Here is a 25,427-nt window from a genome sequence, read left to right as displayed (position 1 = left end):
TTTTTAGCGCAAGGGCATGAGGAGAGTTATTGCGTATAAAACAGGTTCTCGGCGGACTTTATGTTCTTATTACATCTATTAGAACTGTTTAAGAAAGGCTAAATAAATCAAACACCATGGATTGTGTAAAATTTTGAGAATACCGAACATGAAAACATGAATATATACATGTATGTGACTTCACTACTGCATATACTTCATACCATTTATAGCGATTCCGTGCTCTAGTGGTTAAGTCTCTCGCTTCAAATGTGAGAGGTCCCGGGATCGAATCTCGGTCGAACCTTTCTTTTTTTTTTTTTAATTATTTTTTTTTTTACTAAATGATAGTATTCAGCATGTGAAATGAAAATTTATGAGGTTATAAAATCATCATTACAGTGTGATAAAAATTCCATATAAAAAATCTTCTATACACATAATGAAGAATAAACAATCAAATCTTTATATGCATATTGACATACATGTATTTTATTTGCTTCAGTATACATGTATACATTTAATAATTCTACAAATTCAGTCAGGGGGAGCCGACTTTTTCCCTAAGCGGGGGACACGAATTCTCTGAATTAGCTTGTTTTTTTTAACCCCGCTATAATCTCATCTCAGTGTTTCTTTAATTCTCAGTTTAATTTTAGAGTCACACAGTTCTTTATATCCTGTGACCTGTTTTGCACCTTCTCCTTTGTTCATCTACTCATCAATCCCAGGCAGATCCTCTTGGAACCTTGATCTTCATCAGGAACTTAAGCAGACCCTAGCTGCAGATCTGAAGCGCTATGGTTATATATATTTTTTCTTTGACCATAATGACACGTCTAATTTTTGGCTCTTTTTGAACGTGTGCTACATGTATGAACAAATAATTGGGGAATATATTTTTAAGCAGACCCTTAATTACACCTGCCTTAATCATGTTAATTAAATTTTCTTCCTTTGGCCAGCTGCAGTTGGATGCGTTTTCCAATCCTAATCGCTTAGTCTATTGTCTTCTACAAAAATATATGACAAAATTTTAATTAAAAAATCATTTTTGTAGAGGGCACTATCATCTGTTTTGGCATATACAAGAAAAAATTGATGTAACCATCAATTGTCGCCCGGGAAATACATAAAGTAAACAATGAAAATGAGCCTTGTTCATCAAATTGTTTCGATTTGTGTGAAAAGGCATGCGTCTTATTGATGGAGATGATAGTCGCGAATATTTTGAAAACTTATAGTCGTATGAAAATCAATCAAAAACGATACCATTTCAACTTGATCAATTTCTCAAGTAAATGTTGGCTGCATAAAATATAAATTGAAGTTAGGCACATGCATCACCTATTTTAAAAATGTATTAATTTTCAATTATAGAATATAAAACACGAACTGTGCAGAGTACGTTTTTATCCGAGAAGTAAAATTCGATGTTCTAAAAAAAAGGGACGTCGTTTTTTCGATAGTAAATGATAATCAACTTTATATATTAAATATGAAAAACATATATATTTTTACAGTTTCACTTTATGGAAGTAAATATTATGTATCTCGTAATTTATAAATGGAAAGAACATTCTGATTAACAATCTTTTCCCTGTTTAGAAAACCTTTAATTCTAAATAACTACTCCAACCCCAATCCCCATACACCAACACTTAAACTTATATGATAGAGCAGCCCGGTCCTCCGGGCTGCAATAAAGGCCAAAACAGGGGAAGCACCCAGTGTACATTTTAGTACATGTATACATGTCAATAACATTTAGTGCATTCTAGTATGTAAACATGTCACATTTTGACATACAGTTTGGGGAATAATTGAGTAAATTATAGTATTTCAATATTTTAAATGTAAAAAATATACATCTCAAATCTTTTGGCGGTGAAAAATCTCTAGTGCGAAATACCATTACCTCGAGTTGTTTAGACATGCAGCGCTCTTCAATGTAGGGAAGGTAAATAGAGTTGTCGCAACAAAAACATTGCCGATGGGAGGTGGAGTCGTCAAAGTGACTCAAACTCAAACGATTAGACATCACTAGTTAGATAAAGGTGGTATATTTATATTTAAAAAATCTTTATTGTCTACTTTTGTATGTGTAAATGATGTTTTAGAATAAGAATATAGCATGTTAAAATATTTCTTGTCGCAAATCAACCCTTCCTAGGAAAAACCCCTGTTAACATGGTTAAGCCTTGCATTTCGTAATACATGTAATATGCACGTGGTTCTTTTCCTGATATACCATATATAAAAAAAAAGCCTAGAAATAAATATTTTGAAGTAGTGGATAATTGCTTAAAAGTATCATTTCCGTTAATTGTCTTTGTATAGTCTATTTTAATTTACAAATAACAACATGACAAAAGTCTGAATTATCCATTAACATAAAGCAGAATGCTGAGGCTGAAATGTCCAAAGTTTACCTTATAACTAGAGTATATTGATTTTTATATTTAACAATAATTGGCATAGCCATAGAGTTGATAAAAATGCAAAAAAAAAAAATGCCACATTTTGGGGGGAGGGAGCAGCTTACATGATTAACATGTAGTTTTGATTTTCGATCATGAAAAACAGTTATTCTTTACACACATGGTAGAAACTGGAATGAAAAAGAAGAAGAGGAACGATAACTTTGTTGTATGTTGAGTCTGTGTCCCCCAGATTATGGCACAAGTCCACTGGAGAGTGACCGAGTTTCCTCGGCGACTGGTTTCGCGATGTCGAGCCCTGGTTTCCTGGCTTGTTCTTCTAAGACAGACCCTGTTCTACAATGAGTTCACCTCCTACATGGTCGGGCTGGAAACTGCAGCTGAGCCAATGTTCTGGACAGTGGACAAATTTTCCAAATACTTTGGACCAGTAAGAATATACTATTAAATATTCTTTTTATTTAATAGCTGTGCTGTCTTTGGAAAGTAAGATTAATCAAGTATGTAGGAAATTTTTTTTTGACAAATTGTGCATTTAATCATAAGAATCTTATCAGGAAACAGAGCAGAAAATATTGATTAAAGTAATTAATTTAGTGATGTTCTCAAGTTAATGCTTTTATGATAGCATTTTCGATGCTGATTTTACGATGCTGATTTGTTAAAGCAATATGAGCTGCATTTTTGAGAATTTTTATTTTGCTGGTAAAATGTGTAATTATGATTAATCTGTATGTAATCTAAACCATTATGATCAATAAGACCAAAATAAAGTTTTAAAATGTTTCAGAAGAAGTATTTCTGTACAACCGAATATACAGCATTATATAAGAAATTATTGTACAGGTCGACAATAATTCAATTTTGCTTCAATCAAAGCTTATAAAAAGTTCTTACATAGCAAATATGAACAAAAGAATTTTATAAACGTTCTATTTTCCTGTAATTGAAATAGTTAATAACACATTTGAAATATTTTTTTCCGATGTCAAACATGCAGCTCATATTGCTTTAAGAATACTAACTTATCAACAAGTACATTTACTGTAACAGTACATAGTTAAAACAACAGCTAAATATAAATTTATTAAGTACATTTAATAAAAATTATATCTTTAAGCATACAGAGTAGCCCAGTGAGTGATGTAATTGTATTGTAGATTTTCATGGTACTGGTGGTGTGCCTGACTACCTCTGTGGTCGTCATCTTCTACATCTGCCTCCTGCCCCACGTCTACCAACAGAGTCTCAGTAAGACCGTATTCCATCTGATATTTGGACACTGGCTACTGGTGAACATCGTGTTTAATTATGTGATGGCCGTCTTCACAGACCCAGGCCATCCCCCAAGGGTAGGTAATTGTAGTCTTATTTAATGAGTTAAATGCACATAGGGGACTTCGTGATCAAGTCTTAATTTAATAATTTTACTGCATGTGTGTTAAAAATTTAATTGATTTGATATGCAGTTGTATAATGGGCTGTATGAAATATCAACATATTTATTACAAGAAACAATTTTTCCCAGAAAAACATATAATATACGAAGAGACATTAACAAAATAAAAAAAAATGTTTTTTTTTCTTATTTAGGAGGTTCCAGAAACAGTTTCTATATGTAAGAAGTGTATATCCCCCAAGCCTCCACGGGCCCACCACTGCAGTATCTGTGACAAGTGTGTGCTAAAAATGGACCACCATTGTCGTATCCTTTCTTATGCAGAGAAATAATCAGGGTGCACAAACTGGTACAAAGGTACCTGGTAACCAGTAGCTGAATTCTGTGTAAAGATTCATGAAGAACTATTTACCATATCATATACCATGTGTAATTTACATTTTAGAAATACACTGTACCCATAAATTTTCCACTCGTTCCTTTACTAGAGTTTTTCTTGGTACTGAAGCAAATCATTTATTTACATATTTTTAAAAGCTATTTCTTCATTTGCAAAATAAGCAGTATTTAGATTGAATGAAAACTGACAACTTTCAGATAAGAATGTTGCAGATAGTAGCTGGATTATCATATACCTCTGATTCTGGAATTTAAACTGTTTATTGAGAATAGGTTTTTTCGTGGGTGGATTTCATAAAATAAACAAAGTTGAAACAATGAAGACACATACCATACTATCCTTAACAATTTGCTAGCTTGGATAAACAACTGTGTCGGGTACTACAATCATCGTTACTTCTTCCAGTTCTGTGTATTTATGTTGTCAGGGACTATATATGTTTGTGTGACAGGAATTGACTTGTTTAAACAGCATTTTTATGGAGACAAGGTAATGATTTTGGACACTTACATGTACATTTACTACAGTATATTATGACAGAAGTGCATGCAGACCTACAGATTGTTGGTTTTATAGATTGTTCAGGTCAACAATAAAGTTAAAATCTATTACATTGCTTTTGTTTTGTTTCAGTACTACCCCTTCCCAGCTGTTCTGTATCCACTCAATATGGCTTATGACATTATATATGGAGACCATAATGTGAGTAAAAAGCAACTACCCTCTCCCTAATGAAAATAAAAAGATCCAGACCTTTATTTCACAGTGCTTAGGGATTGGGTGGTCAAGAAAAGTACATTGATCAAGTAACAAAAAATTACATTCGAACTTTAATAAATATTTCAAAAATATAATAATAATTTGCTGTGCAATGATGCATGACTTGCAACTTCATGCATGATCCTTCTTTTTTCCATTTTTTTGAAAAATTATGATAAAGTGTCTTGAATTTTAAAGTATCCTTCTTTTGTCCTCTACAGAAACCATTCCTTGGAGGTATAGCAGCTGTACCAGTACTTAACTCCTCCTTAGACCAGAATCAGAGGAAGCAGCACCAGCCGGGGGCAGATCTAGAGGTTGACATGCGGTATCAGCACTACCACACGGCGGTGGTGTACGAGTTTGTTCTCTGCTCTGCGGTTGTGATCGCGCTGTTACTGCTGGTGTGCTGGCACGTCAGAATGATCAGTTTTGGGGAGACAAATATTGAGGTGTACATCAATAGGAAGGAAGTCAGCAGGCTGAAAAAGCTAGGACTGGTAAGGAGAAGTTAGGTCTGGTAAGGAGAAGTTAGGGCTGGTAAGGAGAAGTTAGGGCTAGTAAGGAGAAGTTAGGTCTGGTAAGGAGAAGTTAGGACTGGTAAGGAGAAGTTAGGGCTGGTAAGGAGAAGTTAGGACTGGTAAGGAGAAGTTAGGGCTGGTAAGGAGAAAAAAATAGGACTGGTAAGGAGAAGTTAGGGCTGGTAAGGAGAAAAAAATAGGACTGGTAAGGAGAAAAAGCTAGGACTGGTAAGGAGAAAAAGCTAGGACTGGTAAGGAGAAGTTAGGACTGGTAAGGAGAAGTTAGGGCTGGTAAGGAGAAAAAAATAGGACTGGTAAGGAGAAGCAGGAAGTACTGTAAACATATTTTTATTCACATGCGAGAAATATTCGCGAGTTTTGCTACTGACTTAAACTCGGGAATATTAATCGCATTGAAACAATAATTTTGTTAGTATTTGTATGCAATATTTCCTCTGTTGCAAAAATTAATCATCACAGATTGATTTCAAACGGACGAATTGCAAATAAAAGATGACGTGAATAATAAGTGGTTTACAGTATAATAGTATAAAATTGATATATTAATACAGTAAAACTTGGTTATAATGGAATCACTGGGACCTGTAAAATTACTTCGCTTTATCCATAATTCATTATATCCATATAAGGAATTTGTTAAATTAATATAGTTGGGGATCCCCCCAAAAATTTAGCTATATCTGTGAATTCACAAATCCGTGTTCTTACTAAACAGGTTTTCCTGTATTTTGAGAATTTAATGAGACCATTAAGATTTTAGAAATGGGAACTACAATTATAACATAATAATTGTCCAATCAAAAAATTTAATTTGTATTTAGTTACAATTTAACTATTTTTTTCCTTTACACAGGTGTATACCAACCCTTACCATTATGGATTTATTAAAAACTGGCAGATGTTTTTTGGACTTGGAAAAGGAAGGTAAAGTGTTCTTTTGGAAACAATGCAATTCACATCTGTACAAGTACAGTATGTATCTTTGTTACTTTTAATTCATCAAACAACAGTGTATCAACTTCAGTTTCTGGTCTCCAGTTGTGTTGATATACATATGGACAATTAAATATTGTAATTGTTGTATGTGTTTGTTGTAGGACGTTCTTGAAGCACGTTCTTTTCCCCTCCACTCACACACCGTGTGGTGACGGACTGACGTTCCCTCGAGTTCCAAACAAAGGGCCCAGAGAGGACAAAGACAGGGGCCTGATGCTGTTATGACAAAAGTGGTCAGACTAGTAAACTACCCTCAACTTCATTTTTCGGATCCTATGAGACTTAAAGTGTAAAAAAGTTCATTCAGATATATGTCAACGCCTAAATGAAACACAGTTCTGTCAAGTTCAATTTCAATTTCAGTTGGTTTTGTGTATTTTTGATTGTGTCTCTCCCCCTAAAAATGAGGAAAAGGTGCTAAATTCTTCTTATTTTTATTTAGCTTTTTTTTTTTTGTATTAAATTGAGTTTAAATTTTGATATGAATAGTTAAATCAGTGTTATGTGTTCGGTTGTTAAGTTACATGACTGTGCCAACAGTACTGAAGCCTGTATGAATATTTAAGCATAATTTCTTTGATAAATTCATTATTTATTAGAAAATATATAAAACAATTATATATATGCACTCTTCATTTGAATAAATAAAAGACAAGAAAAATATGTATACATGTTAATTAAGTGCAGATTCTTGTCAATACTGTAACAATTTTAGGTTCAGAGATCCTTTGATAAAAGAGACACCACTCACTGGAATAGATACATAATATTCCATTATAGGGTTGATAGGTTAAATGGACACTCCTTTCAAAATTCATTTCACAGGGAATGTTCAAATTTTGAATTTTTAAATTGTGATTGGGAGATTTTTTTGGATAGACCATCAAACATGTCCAGCAAAATACATGAATAAACAAAGGACTAATGAATTTTAAAATAGTTCATGAGTGTATATAGAAAAAATGTAAAATACAAATGATGACTTCCAAAAATTATATAATTATTTACTTAGTGTAGGGACTTTTAACTCCCCTTGATCTCAATAATTTTTTCTCTAAATATTCCTGTAAATTAATCATTTGCATAGGCAGGGACCTATATACTAAAGTATATACGTCCCTGGCATAGGCAATTATTTTGATGATTTTTACATTTTTACATTTTTGTTGCAATAGAAAATATTCTATTTAATGTGACTACTTGAAAGTTCTGCACCATCTTTATAAGAACGTGATATATGTGTGCAGTGTGTTGTTTATGGAAGAATCAAATTGTGAAATGTGAAGTTGTGTGTTTTTATTTTTTATTTTTTTTGAACACCATATTAATACAGTAGTCTTCTTGGAAAATTGGATTTTATTGTTATGTTTTTTTTTTAATTTTGATTTTATATAATATTAATCTATTAATGACATAGTTGTAATATAAAAGTCTACTTTGATATATTTAGGAAATTTATATTTTTCATACACAAAGTTTTTAAATAAGGAAGAATTAATTTTTTTATTTGTTATGCTTAAAAAAAAACTTAGAAGCAGATGCTTCTAACTTTATTTTTTTCTTAATTTATAAATTAATGATATTTTGTTCTCATATGAAGAAAGTTTTCATCGTTTTCAGTAAAATGAAATACATAAATAAATAAATGAATAAAGAACAATCTATAATACCGTAAATCTGGAAATTTTTACGTTGATTTTATTTTGCGAATTCGGGTTAAAATGCTATTGATTAATTTTTACATTTCAAAAGTTTGCGAATGACCACTGTTTTGTTTACATTTTCTTATTAGTAATTTATTTTTTTAAAAGAAAAAAATATTTTTGCGAATGCAATGAACTCACAAATTTGCTAAAAATTCATCTATAGCAAAAATTTCCAGATTTACGGTAAGTGTATGATAAGATTGTTTTGGGGAATTACTAGTCTGACTTAGCTCTGAATAGCTCACCTGTTGTAGATTTTATGTTTAAATTTGTATAATAAATTTTAAATTATATATTCATTTGCATATTTATTATTTTGACATTTTTATAGCCTCTGTCATTTAACTTTAGGGCAAGTTATTTTATTTTTTTGTCTTTCTGTAATTATGTTTTTTCTCTCTCAATCTTTATTTATGATTAATTAATTTAAAAAGTATTGTTTTGGAAAATCATTAATACAGTAACTGTTACCTATTTTTCCAACAAAACTTACTCTTATATTTTAATCTGTCTAGAAAAATAAAGGTTTATTATAATTAAGTTTTTAAAACATTTTAACATGTTTAAGTCAAATGTTACCAAAGTATTTTTCCTGAAATGTCACTTTTTAGCTCACCTGAGCCGAAGGCTCAAGTGAGCTTTTCTGATCACATTTTGTACGTCGTTCATCTGTCTGTCCGTCCGTCTGTAAACTTTTCACATTTTCGATTTCTTCTCAAGAACCAATGGGCCAATTTTAATCAAACTTGGTAGAAAGCATCCTTGGGTGAAGGGGAGTTTAAAATGAAGGGCCACGTCCCCTTACAAGGGGAGATAATCAAGAAAAGACAAAAATAGGGTTGGGTCACTAAAAAATCTTCTTCTCAAGAACCACTGGACCAGGAAAGCTGAAACGTATGTGGAAGCGTCTTTGGGTAGTGTAGATATCAAATTGTTAAAATCATAACCCCCGGAGATAGGTCAGGGCCACAATAGGGAATCCAAGTTTTACATAGAAATATATAGAACAAATCTTCAGAAATCTTCTTCTCAAGATTCACTGGGCCAGGAAAACTGAAACTTATGTGGGAGCATCCATGGGTAGTGTAAATATTAAATTGTTAAAACAGTGACCCCCGGGGGTAGGGTTGGGCCACAGTAGGGAATCCAAGTTTTACATAGAAATATATAGAACAAATCTTTAAAAATCTTCTTCTCAAGAACCACTGGGCCAGGAAAGCTGAAACTTATGTGGAAGCATCCTTGGGTAGTGTAGATTCTAAAGTTTTAATATAAAAAAGAGAAGGGTGTTGTTGGGCATGATAGGTATAGCAAGAGGGGGAATCTGGTAAATTCTGCATCACCCAAGTTACTCAGGTGAGCGATGTGGCCCATGGGCCTCTTGTTCTCATTTAATATTTTAAAAGAAATAAACACAAATTATATTTCATGTTTGAATCTTTAATACAAACCCATATTCAATATTTAAATCACATTTAAGTTCCATTATCGGTACAAGTTTAACTTATTTTCTTTCAAGTCAGCGGGTTTTAAAGGGTGAAAATGGCGTCTAATCCATTCACTGAATTTTAAAAGAACAGAAGCACAAAAATCATATGTTCACTGTATATGTCGAACAGAGCGGCGGATCTAAAGTTAGACTTTAGAATCACATACACTGAAAACGCTGACAAGGAATCTGCCCCTCAGAAAGAACAGCACGGCCTGTAAATATAAGGAAAATTCATCGTTCTAAATCTATCTTATGTATCTTAAGATGATCAATGAAAGTATACAAAAATTATTTTAAAATAATTATATATAATATTATAACCAAATAAAAAGCATTGTGTTATAGACATTCATTTGGTGCTAATAATGAATTGCACATGGTAAAAGTTCATGGTGAATGAAAAATGAAAAGTTGCTCAACTAGTAAAAACTTTTTTAAAAATCCTACAGCTGCGAATGACACAAAGATTATTTTTATACATTTTGCACCGCACCATGCAGCATAGCATACTTCTGCAGAAACCAGGTAGGCATTATCACGTGACAAAAATCCAGGGTATCAGCACATGGTTCATCTTGAAAGGCCTATACATCTTCATTTTAATGAAAATATTTTCTCATATTCATCATTTTTTTTTCTACATCCATAAATCCATAGGATGAGCAAGTGCACTAAAATTTCTAGAGTTTAAAATATATTTTATTTATTGAGTTGGATTGAACAGCATGCAGGCAAAATTCTAATATCTATTAATTTTTAAAAAATATTTATTTTGATTTGAAGATGGCCTGAAATAAAAACGATCACTATTTCAGCTTTGAATATCCTGTGCTTTTCTTGCATGGATGCTTTGAATTGTGAAAGTACTTTTTTGACATGCTAAATATGTTAGCGGTCGATTTGATGCTTTGCATCAATTTACTTGTTTGTTTTTTTTTCGTTTTTTTTTTAAGTTGTGAAATCCGCTGGTGCAATCTCCCATGCAGCTCAGAATGTATGAGCCTCTGGTGATGAAGCCGCCCTTTGGTGAGAGGAAGAGGCGTGAAGGCGTGAATTGCGCCCTCTAGCGCCCCCGGAAGTCGATCATACACTGTATATAGTTTTTTTGGCACTTACATCTCAACTTACCAGAGAATAAAGTAAGTATGCTTATTTAGTTTAATGTCAAATGACTATTTCTCCTTTTGAATTTATAGGTGTTTTGATGTACAGTAAGTTTTAAACAATTTTGCTTTTTGTTCAAGAATTGAAAGATGAAAATTCGTAAGTATGTACACACAATGTAGTTAACTGGTTCAAGTTATAGTATACAGGTATAGGGACTTTAACAGGTTGGAGAGAATACTTGAAATCGGGTATTATCCATGAAATCGCGTATAATACCCGATATAAGGGTATCGTTGAATCCGCGAAATCGGGTATTCCGTGCAACTTTCTATAAAGCAACGGCACATTATACCAGTTACTGTTACTTGTACATCAGTATCTTGGGAATTTATTTTTATTAAACCTAATTTATATGGTTGTCAAATAAGTTTAAAATCACACGACAAACACTGCTAGGGTAACAAAGAGGACACAATGGCGTTATTATTTTTCAATATAATTTCTAAAAACAAATAACTACACTTCGTTTGTCTTTATTTCCCAATAAAGTATTTCATATATTTTTTTTAATTTGTGCACTATTCACAAAATGTGAAACTTTAAAGAAATTAAACGACTAGGCACCTAACGCCGTGTTATGCATTTTTACTGAAAAGTGTATGGCATCCCAGCGTGTCATAATTGTTTATCTCTGCCATATTTATAGAATACCAACGTTATTGTAAAGAAGAAAATAAAATATTTCCAAAATACCCACGGTAAAACATGTTGAAAATAACTAATTGAATGTGAGTATATTTTAAAGAGATTTTTTAAGTCAATTAAGCATGGGAATTTTTATCCAACGACACCCTAAATTTTGGGGTTGCATTTTTATTGATACAAGATATGCTATTGTAACCGGGTTTTCCCAAATAATGATAAGGAAACTCAGTTTGGTTGATGTGGGTTCTTTAATTGAAAGATTATGTAAATTTTGTTCAATGTCAGAGGTTGAAGACGAGTATCATTTTATTCTGGTTTGTCCATTTTTTTCTAATGTTAGAAAAGAGTATATTAAGAAATATTATCACCAAAAACCCTCTACCTTTAAACTTGTTCAATTGTTGTCGACAAAAAATGTAACAGAGTTATGTAAACTGGGAAAATATCTTTATAAATGTACAAAATTAAGAGCAGATGTAAATTGAATTGATATTACGACTTTATCCTCACAACTACTATTACTAATTTTATATTATTGTGCTTTTTCTGCTTTATGAATTTAGAATGAATAGTTTGTAAAATTTTTTTCTATGATCCTGCTTTACTTAATGTTCAAATGATATTGAAATGTTATACATATACTGTACAACTGATTTATGTATATACGTTAAACCTATGAACTGTATGGTTCTTGGTAATAAACAATACAATACAATACAATTGTGATATTTATAATTATAGATGATAACAACCCTACAAAGCATGTAAACATAATAAATATTTCATAACATTATCATAACCGGGTCAACCTCATTCTGGACTCCAGCCTTAGTTGATGTTAAATCCTAACCAGCAAAGGTTTAGGAAGGCAGAGTCCCGAATGACATTGGGCCGATCATGCATATGTTTGATATCCACCAGGATCTTATTAAATTTTGCCGTAAAAGGTTAACCAACTTCCTTCTGAATCTGCCGTCAAGTTAAAGGACTCTTCATCATTTTTCATCAAAAAAAAAATAAATAAATAAATAAAAAGTTTTTAAGTGTGCGCTTTCCATTGTCGGGTTAATCTCGTTCACTGACACTCGTGAAGAGTTAACGGGATGACTATTTTTTTGCTATTCCTTTTGAACTCGCTTGGCTTGTGGAGGTACCGGGATTACTCAATTTCGCTATTCTCTTTTATTATATAATTCCTTTTAAATTTGTAGACCAGAGCGGCTGCCAACCTGTATGAAATACAACCAAGACAGTCAAGATTCAGCTTTCCACTTTTTATTAAATTAAACAATATATTTGTAATCTTTATGATTACAATAAATAGTTTCAAACAATATACTAAACATTATGCTAAACATTATTAGTTCTAATATTTAAAAAAAATGTAACATGTAAATGAATTAAGCCATGTGAAAATTTTAATGATTTGACAAAAACCGCGCAAGTCTAGAAAATTATCTCACCTGTATGAAGTGCAACCAAGACAGTCAAGATTCAGCTCTCCACTGAAATCTTGTCTATCCCGGCCGCTCTACTAGGTGTACCTTTATAGATTTACATCTCCATATTTGTAACTCCTTCGAAATTTGCAATAATTACTTTAAATTTTGATTTGAATTTTAGTTACTATTATTCTGACCTTGAGTACTTTTTAAACTTCTAATGCACTTTTAAAATAATTTCCAATCTTTTGCATAATCTTTAAATATTACTTGTTGTAGCTAATTTATCCAAATATTTGACCTCTGGTCATTTCAATACTATTGGTTCCTTCTTCCTCCTAACCAAATACATCTTCCGATAAACAAGTAAACAACCGCATTCTAATGAATCGCATATTCTGGGAACCGTTCAGGTCAAAAGGTCAACCTAGCCAGCATCTAGTATGTTTATTTTTTACTTCAGAACCTCGCATCTCCGCCGAAGAGTGCAAATACACAAAAACGTGTTACCATCTTACATGTCTTATTTTAGTGCAATTTTTGTTATGATAAATTCCCCCTACTGTCAAAAATCTTGTCCCCAAGATTTGTTTTAAGAGTTTATGATACAGAATTATGTCTTGCTGCGAATTTGACATAAAACCGAGTGTTCAAAGTGATATTTATTTGATATTATCGCGCCGACTTAAACTTCATTTCAAATTTAGTAAACATAACGTATTTTCAGATGGCTTTTACAAAGGAAACACATAGACATATTACTATATATAATGTAATCTAAATGCATACAAAATGTATAGAAATATAAAATACACTTTCCAAAAAAAAAAAAATTACAATATTTAAAAACACAACAAACACGAAAAATACTATGTACAATTTTCTTGTTTGCTTTTTTCTTCTCCCTCTGGGCAGTGGTAGACCCTTTTTTTTATTTCAGAAAAACACAGTAGTGATAAAAAACCGTAAAAAATCTTGATTTACAATTCACAAAAATATGTTTCTCACAGTACCACATGATATACACTTTTATTACAAGACTTTATCCTGTTAAAATACATATCGTCCTATATCTGACGCATATCTGCTTTGAAAAAAAAAATTAAAAGTTAAGTCTAAAGGAGCAATGATTTTCGTAATTATATCGGAAGAATGGAAAATAACTACATGTATATCCCTTCCATTACGATCATTTTCCCTTCAAATATTTCTCACCAAACCCCGTGTTTGGTTGACTTTTATAAAGTCCTGACTTAACCTTCAACCTAAATGAAAGGTATATAAGGGTTTTCCTTTACTATGTTTCAAGGCCCTTCCCCTTTAGGATTTATTTTGGAACTTGCTTAACCTAAACAAATAGTCTACGGGGATTCCTTTACTATCTTTCAAGGCCCTTCTCATTTATAGGTTTTAATTAGATTCTCTCGCAAGAGTTTGTTACTTTCCTTTCAACCTAAATGCATGGTGTACGGGTTTTCCTTTACGACCGGATTCTCCACCACCTATCATAACCGGGTCAACCTCATTCTGGACTCCAGCCTTAGTTGATGTTAAATCCTAACCAGCAAAGGTTTAGGAAGGCAGAGTCCCGAATGACATTGGGCCGATCATGCATATGTTTGATATCCACCAGGATCTTATTAAATTTTGCCGTAAAAGGTTAACCAACTTCCTTCTGAATCTGCCGTCAAGTTAAAGGACTCTTCATCATTTTTCATCAAAAAAAAAAAAAATAAATAAATAAATATAAAGTTTTTAAGTGTGCGCTTTCCATTGTCGGGTTAATCTCGTTCACTGACACTCGTGAAGAGTTAACGGGATGACTATTTTTTTTGCTATTCCTTTTGAACTCGCTTGGCTTGTGGAGGTACCGGGATTACTCAATTTCGCTATTCTCTTTTATTATATAATTCCTTTTAAATTTGTAGACCAGAGCGGCTGCCAACCTGTATGAAATACAACCAAGACAGTCAAGATTCAGCTTTCCACTTTTTATTAAATTAAACAATATATTTGTAATCTTTATGATTACAATAAATAGTTTCAAACAATATACTAAACATTATGCTAAACATTATTAGTTCTAATATTTAAAAAAATGTAACATGTAAATAAATTAAGCCATGTGAAAATTTTAATGATTTGACAAAAACCGCGCAAGTCTAGAAAATTATCTCACCTGTATGAAATACAACCAAGACGGTCAAGATTCAGCTTTCCACTGAAATCTTGTCTATCCCGGCCGTTCATTTCATACTAGGTTTACGTTTGTAGATTTTCATCTCCATATTTGTAACTCCTTCGAAATTTGCAATAATTACTTTAAATTATGATTTGAATTTTAATTTCTATTTATCTGACCTTGAGTACTTTTTAAACTTCTAATGCACTTTTAAAATAATTTCCAATCTTTTGCATAATCTTTAAATATTACTTGTTGTAGCTAATTTATCCAAATATTTGACCTCTGGTCATTTCAATACTATTGGTTCCTTCTTCCTCCTAACCAAATACATCTTCCGATAAAAAGTAAACAACCGCATTCTAATGAATCGCATATTCTGGGAACCGTTCAGGTCAAAAGGTCAACCTAGCCAGCATCTAGTATGTTTATTTTTTACTTCAGAACCTCGCATCTCCGCCGAAGAGTGCAAATACACAAAAACGTGTTACCATCTTATTTTAGTGCAATTTTTGTTATGATAACATTAACATAGATATATATCTTATCACAAATCATTTCATTACTCAATCTAATTAAAATTAGATGTTAGATCCGCTCGCATACTCACTACGCTACGTTAGTGTAGCGAGTATGCGAGCGGATCTAACATCTAATTTTAATTAGATTGTTTCATTACTTAAAATATATATTACACTGATGTAATGTTTTTGAATTTACTAGAATTGCTACACAATCTGTTTATAATTGATTTGACACGTAAGCAAAGTTAGCTCTCTGACTCTCCCAGAGTTCAGTAACCTACTGACATTATTCTGAAATTGAGTCACCTACATTTCCTGATTCACAGGCTCCAAAGACTATAAAATATAAAATGATTTTGGTACAAAGACACTTACTTGCTTACTGATATCCAGTGTAGTCAGGCTGTATATATTTGTGCTTATTAGATAAACTATATAAAATATATTCCGGTGTGTTTCTGATATATTACAACTGATATTTCTATTAATTTACTCATTATCAATTCATGAATATTATCAAAGGGAAATAACTCTTATTTCACCATATTTCAGCATATGCATAAAAACTCAAGTAAATTTATATATTATTTACCAAAAATATTTACAAATATCAAAATAAGTAATTATATCAATAAATACCAAGTTGTGGACCTAGACTGTCCTCTAAATAAATCTGAGTGTCATGCACATCTACTTCTAGTCTGTCCAAACCATATCTGACCTATATCATACAACATATTGTTGTATTTACTCTATCTTACAATATATACAATATTTACATATTTCTTAAGGTCAGATCTCATCATGAAGCATATTTCATGTATATCAGTGTAACTTTAAAAACAGATCCTTAGATTTATATTCATTTAAACCGTTTACCATAATGATTTTACACATTTTCCGTTAACTCATCAAATACTATATTTCATTCATACTCATTCATTCAACCAAGCAAAGTGTTAGTAAAAAAAAATAAAGAATTTACTGTCATCAGGTCTAATGTCCAGTCAAAGATTAAAATATCAAACTATGTAAGTATATCAAATAAGCTAGCACTCTGTCTTATGGCTAGATTTAAAGTGAATTTAAGATAACAAAAATTCACTAAGGAATTTGACCTCAATGGCCTACCAATAAAAACTCTGCACAACAAGCTAATCGACTATGCTTGACCTAAACCAGTCAGGGGTGTGACTGAAATCCATCATTTTTAAAAATGATGATTTCTAGTCATTAAATTGATTTTTAATAATGATTGAATTTCATCTTTTTAAGAATATTGATGAAAAAGTCATTTCTATTTTGAAATTTATTTTAGAAATAGAGTTACCTCTGATATTAAAAATGACTGCATTTCATCATTTTTTATCTAATTGTTAGGTCTGGGCGCACTCTCGTTTTACTGGGTGCACTAAATTATTTTGGTTTCAATTACTTGTCAAGATGTTTCTCTACACAAGGGTCTATGGCAGGATAGTGTACGGTATATCTAATTACTGTAGTAAATGGGTTGGAAAATTGACTTGGGAATGGAAATTTGATGAAAAGAAGTCATATTTTCAAAAATAAGAAGAACATGTGCATTATGATATAATACATATATATTAAGTATATTATACTTAGAAGAAATGACCATTATCAATCATTTTAAAAAATGATGGATTTCAGTCACACCCCTGACTGTAAACTGGTTCTCCTGAAAATACCTGAATGAACGAAAGAGTTCTAACCAAGTCCAGGTCCAGCCATACATTTTCTCCTTTCCTGTTACACAAGAAAAGATAACTCTAAATCTAAAATAATTAAGTACTACCATGCAGTGTATGACGTAAGTTTAGTAAATATAATTATCAAATGGAGTTTCAGTTTAAATTATTATTTATTTATTGCAGTAAGATTGTTTATTAGATTATTTCATATTTTAAATTAATTTATATACAGTTTAAGATATAACAAATAACCCATTATTACACTATTTTACCTTTATTTTATTCATTTGTGTGAAAATTGAGAGCGAAAATGAGAATTCAGGATTTTCTTCTTTTTTTGGGGGGGGGTGTTATATATAAAAGTCAAAATGTGAACTTCTTTTCATGAGCTTATAATACATTCCCAATATAGATCGAGGTACAGTCATCATGGTCATATTCAAATAAGACCGCGGAACATATTAACTGGCAAAATTGGAAATACACAGCTTACGTCACTTCTACAGTGTATCTGTTTCAATCAAAACATTCAGTGATATACGACGAAATGGTACAATTCGACGCGGACGTGGGGAAAACACGGATTGAAATTGCAGATCGAAATTCATTTTCAATCCACCTCAGCTACTCTAGAAGGCACATTTAATACTGATTTATTACTGATTGACCTAGAAGACAAATAATTTCAATTTTGGTTTAGCTTGAATTTTTGTGTCCAGTGTCCTAAATAAATTAATATTTAAGGGACAAATATTTATTTTCTGTTTGGTAAATATATGTATATGTTTGTGTTGAGGGGGGGGGGCTGTACGATTTTTAGGTTACCTGAGCCGAGGGCTCAAGTGAGCTTTTCTGATCACATTTTGTCTGTAGTCCGTCTGTCTGTCTGTCTGTCTGTCTGTAAACTTTTCACATTTTCGACTTCTTCTTAAGAACCGCTGGGCCAATTTCAACCAAACTTGCCAAAAAGCATCCTTGGGTGAAAGGGATTCAAGTTTATTCAAATGAAGGGCCACGCCCTCATTCAAGGGGAAATAATTGGGAATTAATAAAAATTTGGTTGCATGTTTTAAAAATCTTCACAAGAACCACTGTGCCAGGATAGATGAAACTTATATGGAAGCATCCTCAGGTAGTGTATATTCAAGTTTGTTCAAATCATGACCGCCGGGGGTAGGGCAGGACCACAATGGCCGACCAAAGTTTTACGTAGAAATATATAGGAAAATTCTTTAAAAATCTTCTTCTCAAGAACCACTGTGCCAGGAAAAATGAAACTTATACTGAAGCATCCTCAGATAATGTAGATTCAAGATTGTTCAAATCATGACCCCCGGGGGTAGGGCGGGGCCACAATTGCCGACCAAAGTTTTACATAGAAATATATAGGACACTTCTTTAAAAATCTTCTCCCCAAGAACCTCTGTGTCAGGAAAAAAGAAACTTATACTGAAGCATCTTCAGGTATTGTAGATTCAAGATTGTTCAAATCATGACCCCCGGGGGTAGGGCGGGGCCACAATTGCCGGCCAAAGTTTTAAATAGAAATATATAGGAAAATTCTTATAAATTCTTCTCCTCAAGAACCACTGTGCCAGGAAAATTGATACTTATACTGAAGCATCCTCAGATAATGTAGATTCAAGATTGTTCAAATCATGACCCCTGGGGGTAAGGCGGGGCCACAAGGGCCGACCAAAGTGTTACATAGAAATTTAGAGGAAAATTCTTTAAAAATCTTCTTCCCAAGAATAACAAAGACATAATTGATCATTTTTTTGGAAGCATCCTAAGGTAGTGTAGATTCAAATTTGTTCAAACCATGACCCCCGGGGTAGGGGCGGGGCCAAAATGGCCAGTCAAAGTTTTACATAGAAATGTATAGGAATTTTTCTTAAAATCTTTTCAAAAATTGCAAAGCCACAATTGATCATATTTATATGGAAGGATCCTAAGGTTGTGTAGATTCATGTTTGTTCAAATCATGACCCTTAGGGATAGGGCGGGGCCACAATGGCCGACCAAAGTTTTACATAAAAATATATAGGAAAATGCTTTAAAAATCTTCTTCTCAAGAATAGCAAAGTCATAATTGATCATATTTATATGGAAGTATCCTCAGGAAGTGTAGATTCAAGGTTGTTAAAATCATACCCCCAGGGGTAGGGCAGGGCCAAGATGGCCGATCAAAGTTTAACATAGAAATATTTAGGAAAATTCTTTAAAATTCTTCTTCTCAAGAATAGCAAAGCCATGATTGGTCATGGGACTACTTTTGGATTTAAACTTTCAATAATAAACCAGTTTCTACTTTTTCCTAGCCACAGTGCTCAGGTGAGCTATGAGTTTTACTTAGGAATATAGGAGATATCTTTTAAAATCTTCTTCTGCAGAACTATTGGGCAAGGAAAGATGAAACTTTTGTGGAAGCATCCCCAGGTAGTGTAGATTCCAGTTTGTTTAAATCATGACCCCTTGGGGAAGGGCGGGGCCACAATGGCTGATCATAGTTGTACATAGGAATATTTAAGAAAAAGATTTCGAGCGCATAAGTGATTTCAAGTTGCTATAAATGCAAACTGTTAGCTGATATTAATTAACCGTGTAACTGTTTTAGTACGAGGGACGTTCAATAAATAATGTCATTAGCTCGATGACGTACAACATAGTAGTCATATGACATAAAGCTTGACTTTCTCTCATTATTGAATCTTTAATGAATTGATAACAGTTTGTGTGACCACTTTTCATCGCATTATTTCATCGTTGGAAACTGGAAAACAAGGGTTATTCGAGACACTGCATTAAAAATGAATGGTCAAGAATCAGTAAACTAGAGTAAAATTAAACGCTTCATTAAAGCAACTGTAAAACTTTTTAATTTCTCAAAATATATTCACTGAAATATGTAAAATTAACAGCAACCAATGCCTGGAGCCCTGGAGTTAAACATAGGAATACAACAAAAAAATCTTTAAAAATCTTCTTCTGCAGAACCACTGGGTCAGGAAAGATGAAACTCATGTGGAATCATCCTCAGATGGCGATTCAATTTTGACAGGTGAACAAGTAGATTACAATAAACAAAAATTATATAATGGGCGTCAAAAATGGGTACCGTCCTTGGCATTAATGACTGACAACAACCGATGTAAATTTGCGAAATTTCAACAAATTATCACTGATTATGTTTTATTGACTTAAAGACACATAGCAAATTTGATTAAAATCATTTTGGGGGTAGTTCAAACTGTTTTAAAGAAACATTTTATAGTAAAAAAGTTTAATACTCAAAGGTCACCCTATATTTTTCAAATTGAGTGAAAGCGACAGCTTGTAGGAGTATCCAAACAATAATTTTAAAAAAATCACAAATTTTACTTATCCACGTTTGTATGAAATTGTAACAGATAATGGAACTTGAATCCATTTTGCTTTAAGCCCTCAAAACAAATTCACAATAAGAGGTACATTGACAAAACTGCAAAGGCCTAAGAAGAGCAAAGAATTGCAAGAGCATAAAACAGTTTTTATATGCCATTTTCTTGAATATTCGCGTTCTTGTTGTTCAAATTCATACTCAGGGAGGAAGTTCAGTTTCTGGAGGAGTCTAGAAAACCATTTTTTTTTTTTTTGCAAAAAAATGAAAGGTTTATGAGAGGAAGGAAACAGAAAGAGGAATTCACTACATTAAATATCTTCATGACGGCGTCCAAACCCACAGGCCATGAAGAGTAAAGGAGTTTTGGGGATAAACAGAAAGTTAATGTTTTGTTACACCAACAAAATTTGCCAGATCTTTCAACTTTTGACTTGTTTCATTTCCTTAACTTAGAAAAACATCTATCAGAAAGAAAAAAAAAACAAGTACAGCAAATCATAGGATCTGCCATATTCCAGTATACGAAGGGTCATATTCAAAAATGTGTTCGAAAAACAATTAGAAATTGAATGAAAATGTTACGGATATGTGTTTTAATTAAACATGTTAAAAGAGAATATTTTAGTAAAATCATCAAGACTAAGTTAGAGAAAAGCGTTTTTTGTTTCTTTCCGAGCCCCAATGACATTATTTATTGAATGCCCCTCGTAATCAAAAAAGCAGTTGTTCCCTTATTATATACGTAAAATCTATGGAAAGCCAAATCTTACTGGCAAATGTTAAATTCACTTATAAATATTATATGCTGAAAAAAGTTTGAGACGGGTGCATTTTTAGTACAAACCATTTTTAGCTCACCTGAGCCAAGGGCTCAAGTGAGCTTTTCTGATCAAAATTTGTCTGTTAATTGTCTGTCGTTGTTGTCGTCGTAGTCATCTTAAACTTTTCACATTTTTTAGTGGTTCTTTTCAAGATCCACTGAGCCAACTTTAACCAAACTTGCCAAAAAGTATCCTTAGGTGAAGGGGAGTCAAGTTTGTTCAAATGATTTAGGGCCAAACCCTCTTCCAAGGGGATATAATTATGAATTAGTAAAAAATTAATGGCATCTTTAAAAAAAACTATAATGGGCAATCAAAGCTTTACATAGTAATATATAGGAAACATCTTTTAAAAATTTTCTTCTTAAGAACTGCAAACGATGGCTTGATTGGTGATTTTTATACAGAAGCATCCTCAGGAAATGTAATTTTAAGATTGTTAATCCATCATTAGTAATTATTTTTATATGGAACTAATGGAAACATTCTCAGGTGGTTTAGATTCAAGTTTGTTTAAACTATGAGGGATCTGCATATAAAAATACAAAGGAAAAAAAAGAACAGAAAAGTTTTGTTTAGTCAAATTGACATGTAAGCATCAGCAAGTAGTGTAGATTTATATTTAATATTTATTCAAATAATGTCGGGGGAGGGGGGGGGGGGTAGCGAGGGGTCACAACGAGGAATCAAGAAATATAATGGAATAATCTTCTTTTCAAGTATGACTTCATTGATATAGTGACCTTCTCAAGTAATAGAAAATTCAAATCCCCCCACTCCAACAAGTAAATTTTTCAATTCTGAGCTGATATATGTTTTTTAACTAGCCTGTGTGATCAGGTGAGTGATATGGCCCATGGGCTTCTTGTTTATTTGAGGCCTGATTACTTCATATTGTGATGAATTATTGCCAGTCAATTATCATGATCAGAACTGTCTTCTTTGTCATTTCATTCAGGAATTATAATACTTCTACTTTACTCAGCTCATTTTTTTTCTTAACTTTCAGATTAATGTTATGAAAGCAAAATAATGGCTTCTCCCAGCTCCAGATCTAATGGACTTATCACGTGTGATCTTTGTGAGAACTCTGCAAAGAAATTTTGTGACTGCTGTCAAGTCAGTTTGTGTGCAAAGTGCGTTCACAAACATGTCAAGAAATTCAAGTCTCAAACGCATGACATAGTTCCCATCAAGGATAGAACGACACTTGTTTTGCCCGATTGTGAATTTCATTCTAACCAGAGATGTGAGGCCCAGTGTCAGCAGTGTGATGTCCCTGTCTGCATTAAATGCATCATCAATTCCCATAACGGTCACAGTATAACAGACATGTTAAAGTTCTTCATTGGAAAGAAAGAAGAAATCCGAGAGGAAACTCAAGAAATTGAATCCAGTATTTTGCCTATGTATGAGAAGAAGACATTTGATATAGGAATTAACATGGCATACAGAACAGAAGACTACATGGACCTCGAAATAAAATCAGAGGAACATAGACAATTATGGCATCAAGAAGTCGACATCATTTTTGATAAATTTCTTTCATCCATAAAGTCCATGAAAGATCGATATCGGGAAGAGATGAATTTGCAAAAAAAGAGTCTAGAGGAATTCCTAATCCCAAAATTGAAGCAAATAATTCAGCAAAACAAAGAAATCCTGAAGTCCAACAGAGTGTCTGACATCACAAATTATAAATCCGAGGTGATGAAATGCAAAAAAGACTATGATTTTTATGGAGATCTTGATATCAATGAGCAAGCTCCTTTCTTAATAACCGGCAGCCCTGAAGGGAGGAAATTGTACATAGAGCTAGATGAATACAAGGCTAGATTGACACAGGGACCAGAGTTATTTGCCAAAGCTAGAGAAATTGCCACATTTCCTACGGAAGATGGAGAAACGGAAGGTAGAAGAAGAGGAAGATATCCATCGAGAGTGGCCTGTGTAGGAGAAGATAAAGCCTGGATTAGTTACAATGATAAAACCCTGAGATGTTTCGACCTACATGGGACCGTACACGAGACTCTTACAACCAAGTGTCAGAAAGTTGAATTTTCTGTAACTTCATCAGACGAGCTCATTTATATTGATCCTGAAAACAAAACAGTGAACAAAGTCGACCAAGGGAAGACAGAGGTGTTGATCACCCTACCAAAAGACTGGGAGCCAAAATCACTAAGTTGTACATCAGATAACATTCTTGTCAATCTGGAGAAAGACGGCCAAAATAAAATTGTCAGCTTTCAGGGACAAACAGTTAAACAGGAAATTTATAGAGACAAGAAGAACAGGGAAATCTTTGGACGAGGATGCTCTTCTCTAATTATGGCCAAGAATGGTAATGGAGATCTCTGCGTTGCTGATTTGAATGCCAGCATTGTGGTTGTGTTAACGAAGGCAGGAAGAGTCCGATTCCGATATGACGGTACACCAGCCATGAGGGACGAGGAATTCCTACCAGATCATATTGTGACAGACTCAAGGCTCAAGATCATTGTCGGGGATTTCTTCAACAATTATTGTCTTCATATTCTCGATCAGCACGGGCAGTTCCTGCAATGTGTGGATGATTTTGGTGTAAATGAGATGTTGTCTCGAGTCAGTGGAATGAGTGTTGACCTTGAGGATAGGTTGTGGATAATTATGGATTATAAAAAAGTGAAGGTGATTCAGGTCTATAGAAAGGACTGTACTACCTAAAGGTAATCCAGGTCTTTTGACAGGATTCTAGGATGTTAAAATTACCCAGAACTCTAGAGAGGAATTTTAATGTAGTTAAGGGAATTAAGATTTTTAGCATGTCAGGTTTAGACGTGTGATCTTTTAATGTATTATTTAAGTGAAGGTCAACAAGACTTTTAGAGTTTAGACAGCATTTTTAGCTCTACTGGTCAGAGACCAAAGTGCTTATGCGATAGTAATGCGTCCGTCGTCCGTCCGTCTGTCTGTCTGTCTGTAAACAATTTTTCAAAATGCTACTCCTCCTACAGTTTTGGTCCGGTTTCAATATAACTTGGCACACAAGTAGACTACACTAAGATACATAATTCTATGCATCGGTTTTTGATTTCGATGAACGGTGTTGCCGAGGTTACTAAAAATAGAAATTTTTGTGAAATTATTTCAAAATGCTACTCTTTCTACAATTTTAATCCGATTTCAATATAACTTGGCACACAAGTAGACTACACTAAGATACATAATTCTATGCATCGGTTTTTAATTTTGATGAATGGTGTTGCCGTGGTTGCTAAAAATAGAAATTTTTGTGAATTTGTTTCAAAATGCTACTCCTCCTACAGTTTTGGTACGATTTCAATATAACTTGGCACACAAGTAGACTACACTAAGATACATTATTTTGTGCATTGTTTTTTTGAATTAGATGAACGGTGTTGCCAAGGTTTCTAAAAATAGGAATTTTTGTGAAATTGTTTCAAAATGCTACTCCTCTACAGTTTTGCTTATAGATTTCAGTATATCTAGGCACACAAGTAGACTATACTAAGATACATAATTCTATTCATCAGTTTTTGATTTCAATAAACGGTGTTGCCGTGGTTGCTAAAAATAAAATTTTTTGTGAAATTGTTTCAAAATGCTACTCCTCGTACAGTTTTAGTCAGATTTTAATATAACTTGGCACACAAGTAGACTACATTAAGATACGTAATTCTGTGCATCGGTTTTTGATTTTGGTGAACGTTGTTGCCATGGTTACTAAAAATAGAAATATCTGTTCAATTGTTTCAAAATGCTACTCCTCCTACAATTTTGGTCCGATTTCAATATAACTTGGCACACAAGTATACTAATTTAAGATACATTATTTTGT

The 25,427-nt window shown here is 32.9% G+C and overlaps 2 protein-coding genes across 2 annotated transcripts; both read left to right on the top strand.

Moving 5' to 3' along the window:
- The first annotated feature begins 1,935 nt into the window (after positions 1 to 1,935).
- On the top strand, positions 1,936 to 6,876 carry LOC134237081 (palmitoyltransferase ZDHHC16B-like). Its single transcript, XM_062719167.1, has 9 exons — positions 1,936 to 2,036; positions 2,588 to 2,850; positions 3,581 to 3,772; positions 4,014 to 4,125; positions 4,575 to 4,708; positions 4,853 to 4,921; positions 5,200 to 5,478; positions 6,374 to 6,444; positions 6,618 to 6,876. The coding sequence occupies exons 2-9, from the start codon at positions 2,656 to 2,658 to the stop codon at positions 6,739 to 6,741; spliced, it is 1,176 nt and encodes a 391-aa protein (XP_062575151.1). The 5' UTR covers positions 1,936 to 2,036; positions 2,588 to 2,655; the 3' UTR covers positions 6,742 to 6,876.
- Positions 6,877 to 10,778: 3,902 nt separating this feature from the next.
- LOC134237094 (E3 ubiquitin-protein ligase TRIM45-like) lies at positions 10,779 to 24,388 on the top strand. Its single transcript, XM_062719196.1, has 2 exons — positions 10,779 to 10,853; positions 22,596 to 24,388. Exon 2 carries the CDS (start codon positions 22,619 to 22,621, stop codon positions 24,290 to 24,292), a length of 1,674 nt encoding a protein of 557 aa, XP_062575180.1. The 5' UTR covers positions 10,779 to 10,853; positions 22,596 to 22,618; the 3' UTR covers positions 24,293 to 24,388.
- Positions 24,389 to 25,427: the final 1,039 nt, after the last annotated feature.

The sequence above is a fragment of the Saccostrea cucullata genome, unplaced genomic scaffold (assembly GCF_032062105.1).
Source record: "Saccostrea cucullata isolate Sc308-1 unplaced genomic scaffold, CSIRO_AGI_Scuc_v1 ctg282, whole genome shotgun sequence".
Lineage (NCBI taxonomy): Eukaryota > Metazoa > Mollusca > Bivalvia > Ostreida > Ostreidae > Saccostrea > Saccostrea cuccullata.
This window is presented reverse-complemented; position numbering and strand designations above follow the sequence as displayed.

What these genes read in the sequence shown, in the direction of transcription:
- LOC134237081 (XM_062719167.1), top strand. Translation starts at nt 2,656, where the DNA reads ATGGCACAAGTCCACTGGAGAGTGACCGAGTTTCCTCGGCGACTGGTT. An exon ending in ACCCAGGCCATCCCCCAAGG is followed by an intron (nt 3,773 to 4,013) that starts GTAGGTAATTGT and finishes TTTCTTATTTAG; the next exon opens with GAGGTTCCAGAAACAGTTTC. An exon ending in GGCTGAAAAAGCTAGGACTG is followed by an intron (nt 5,479 to 6,373) that starts GTAAGGAGAAGT and finishes TCCTTTACACAG; the next exon opens with GTGTATACCAACCCTTACCA.
- LOC134237094 (XM_062719196.1), top strand. Translation starts at nt 22,619, where the DNA reads ATGGCTTCTCCCAGCTCCAGATCTAATGGACTTATCACGTGTGATCTT.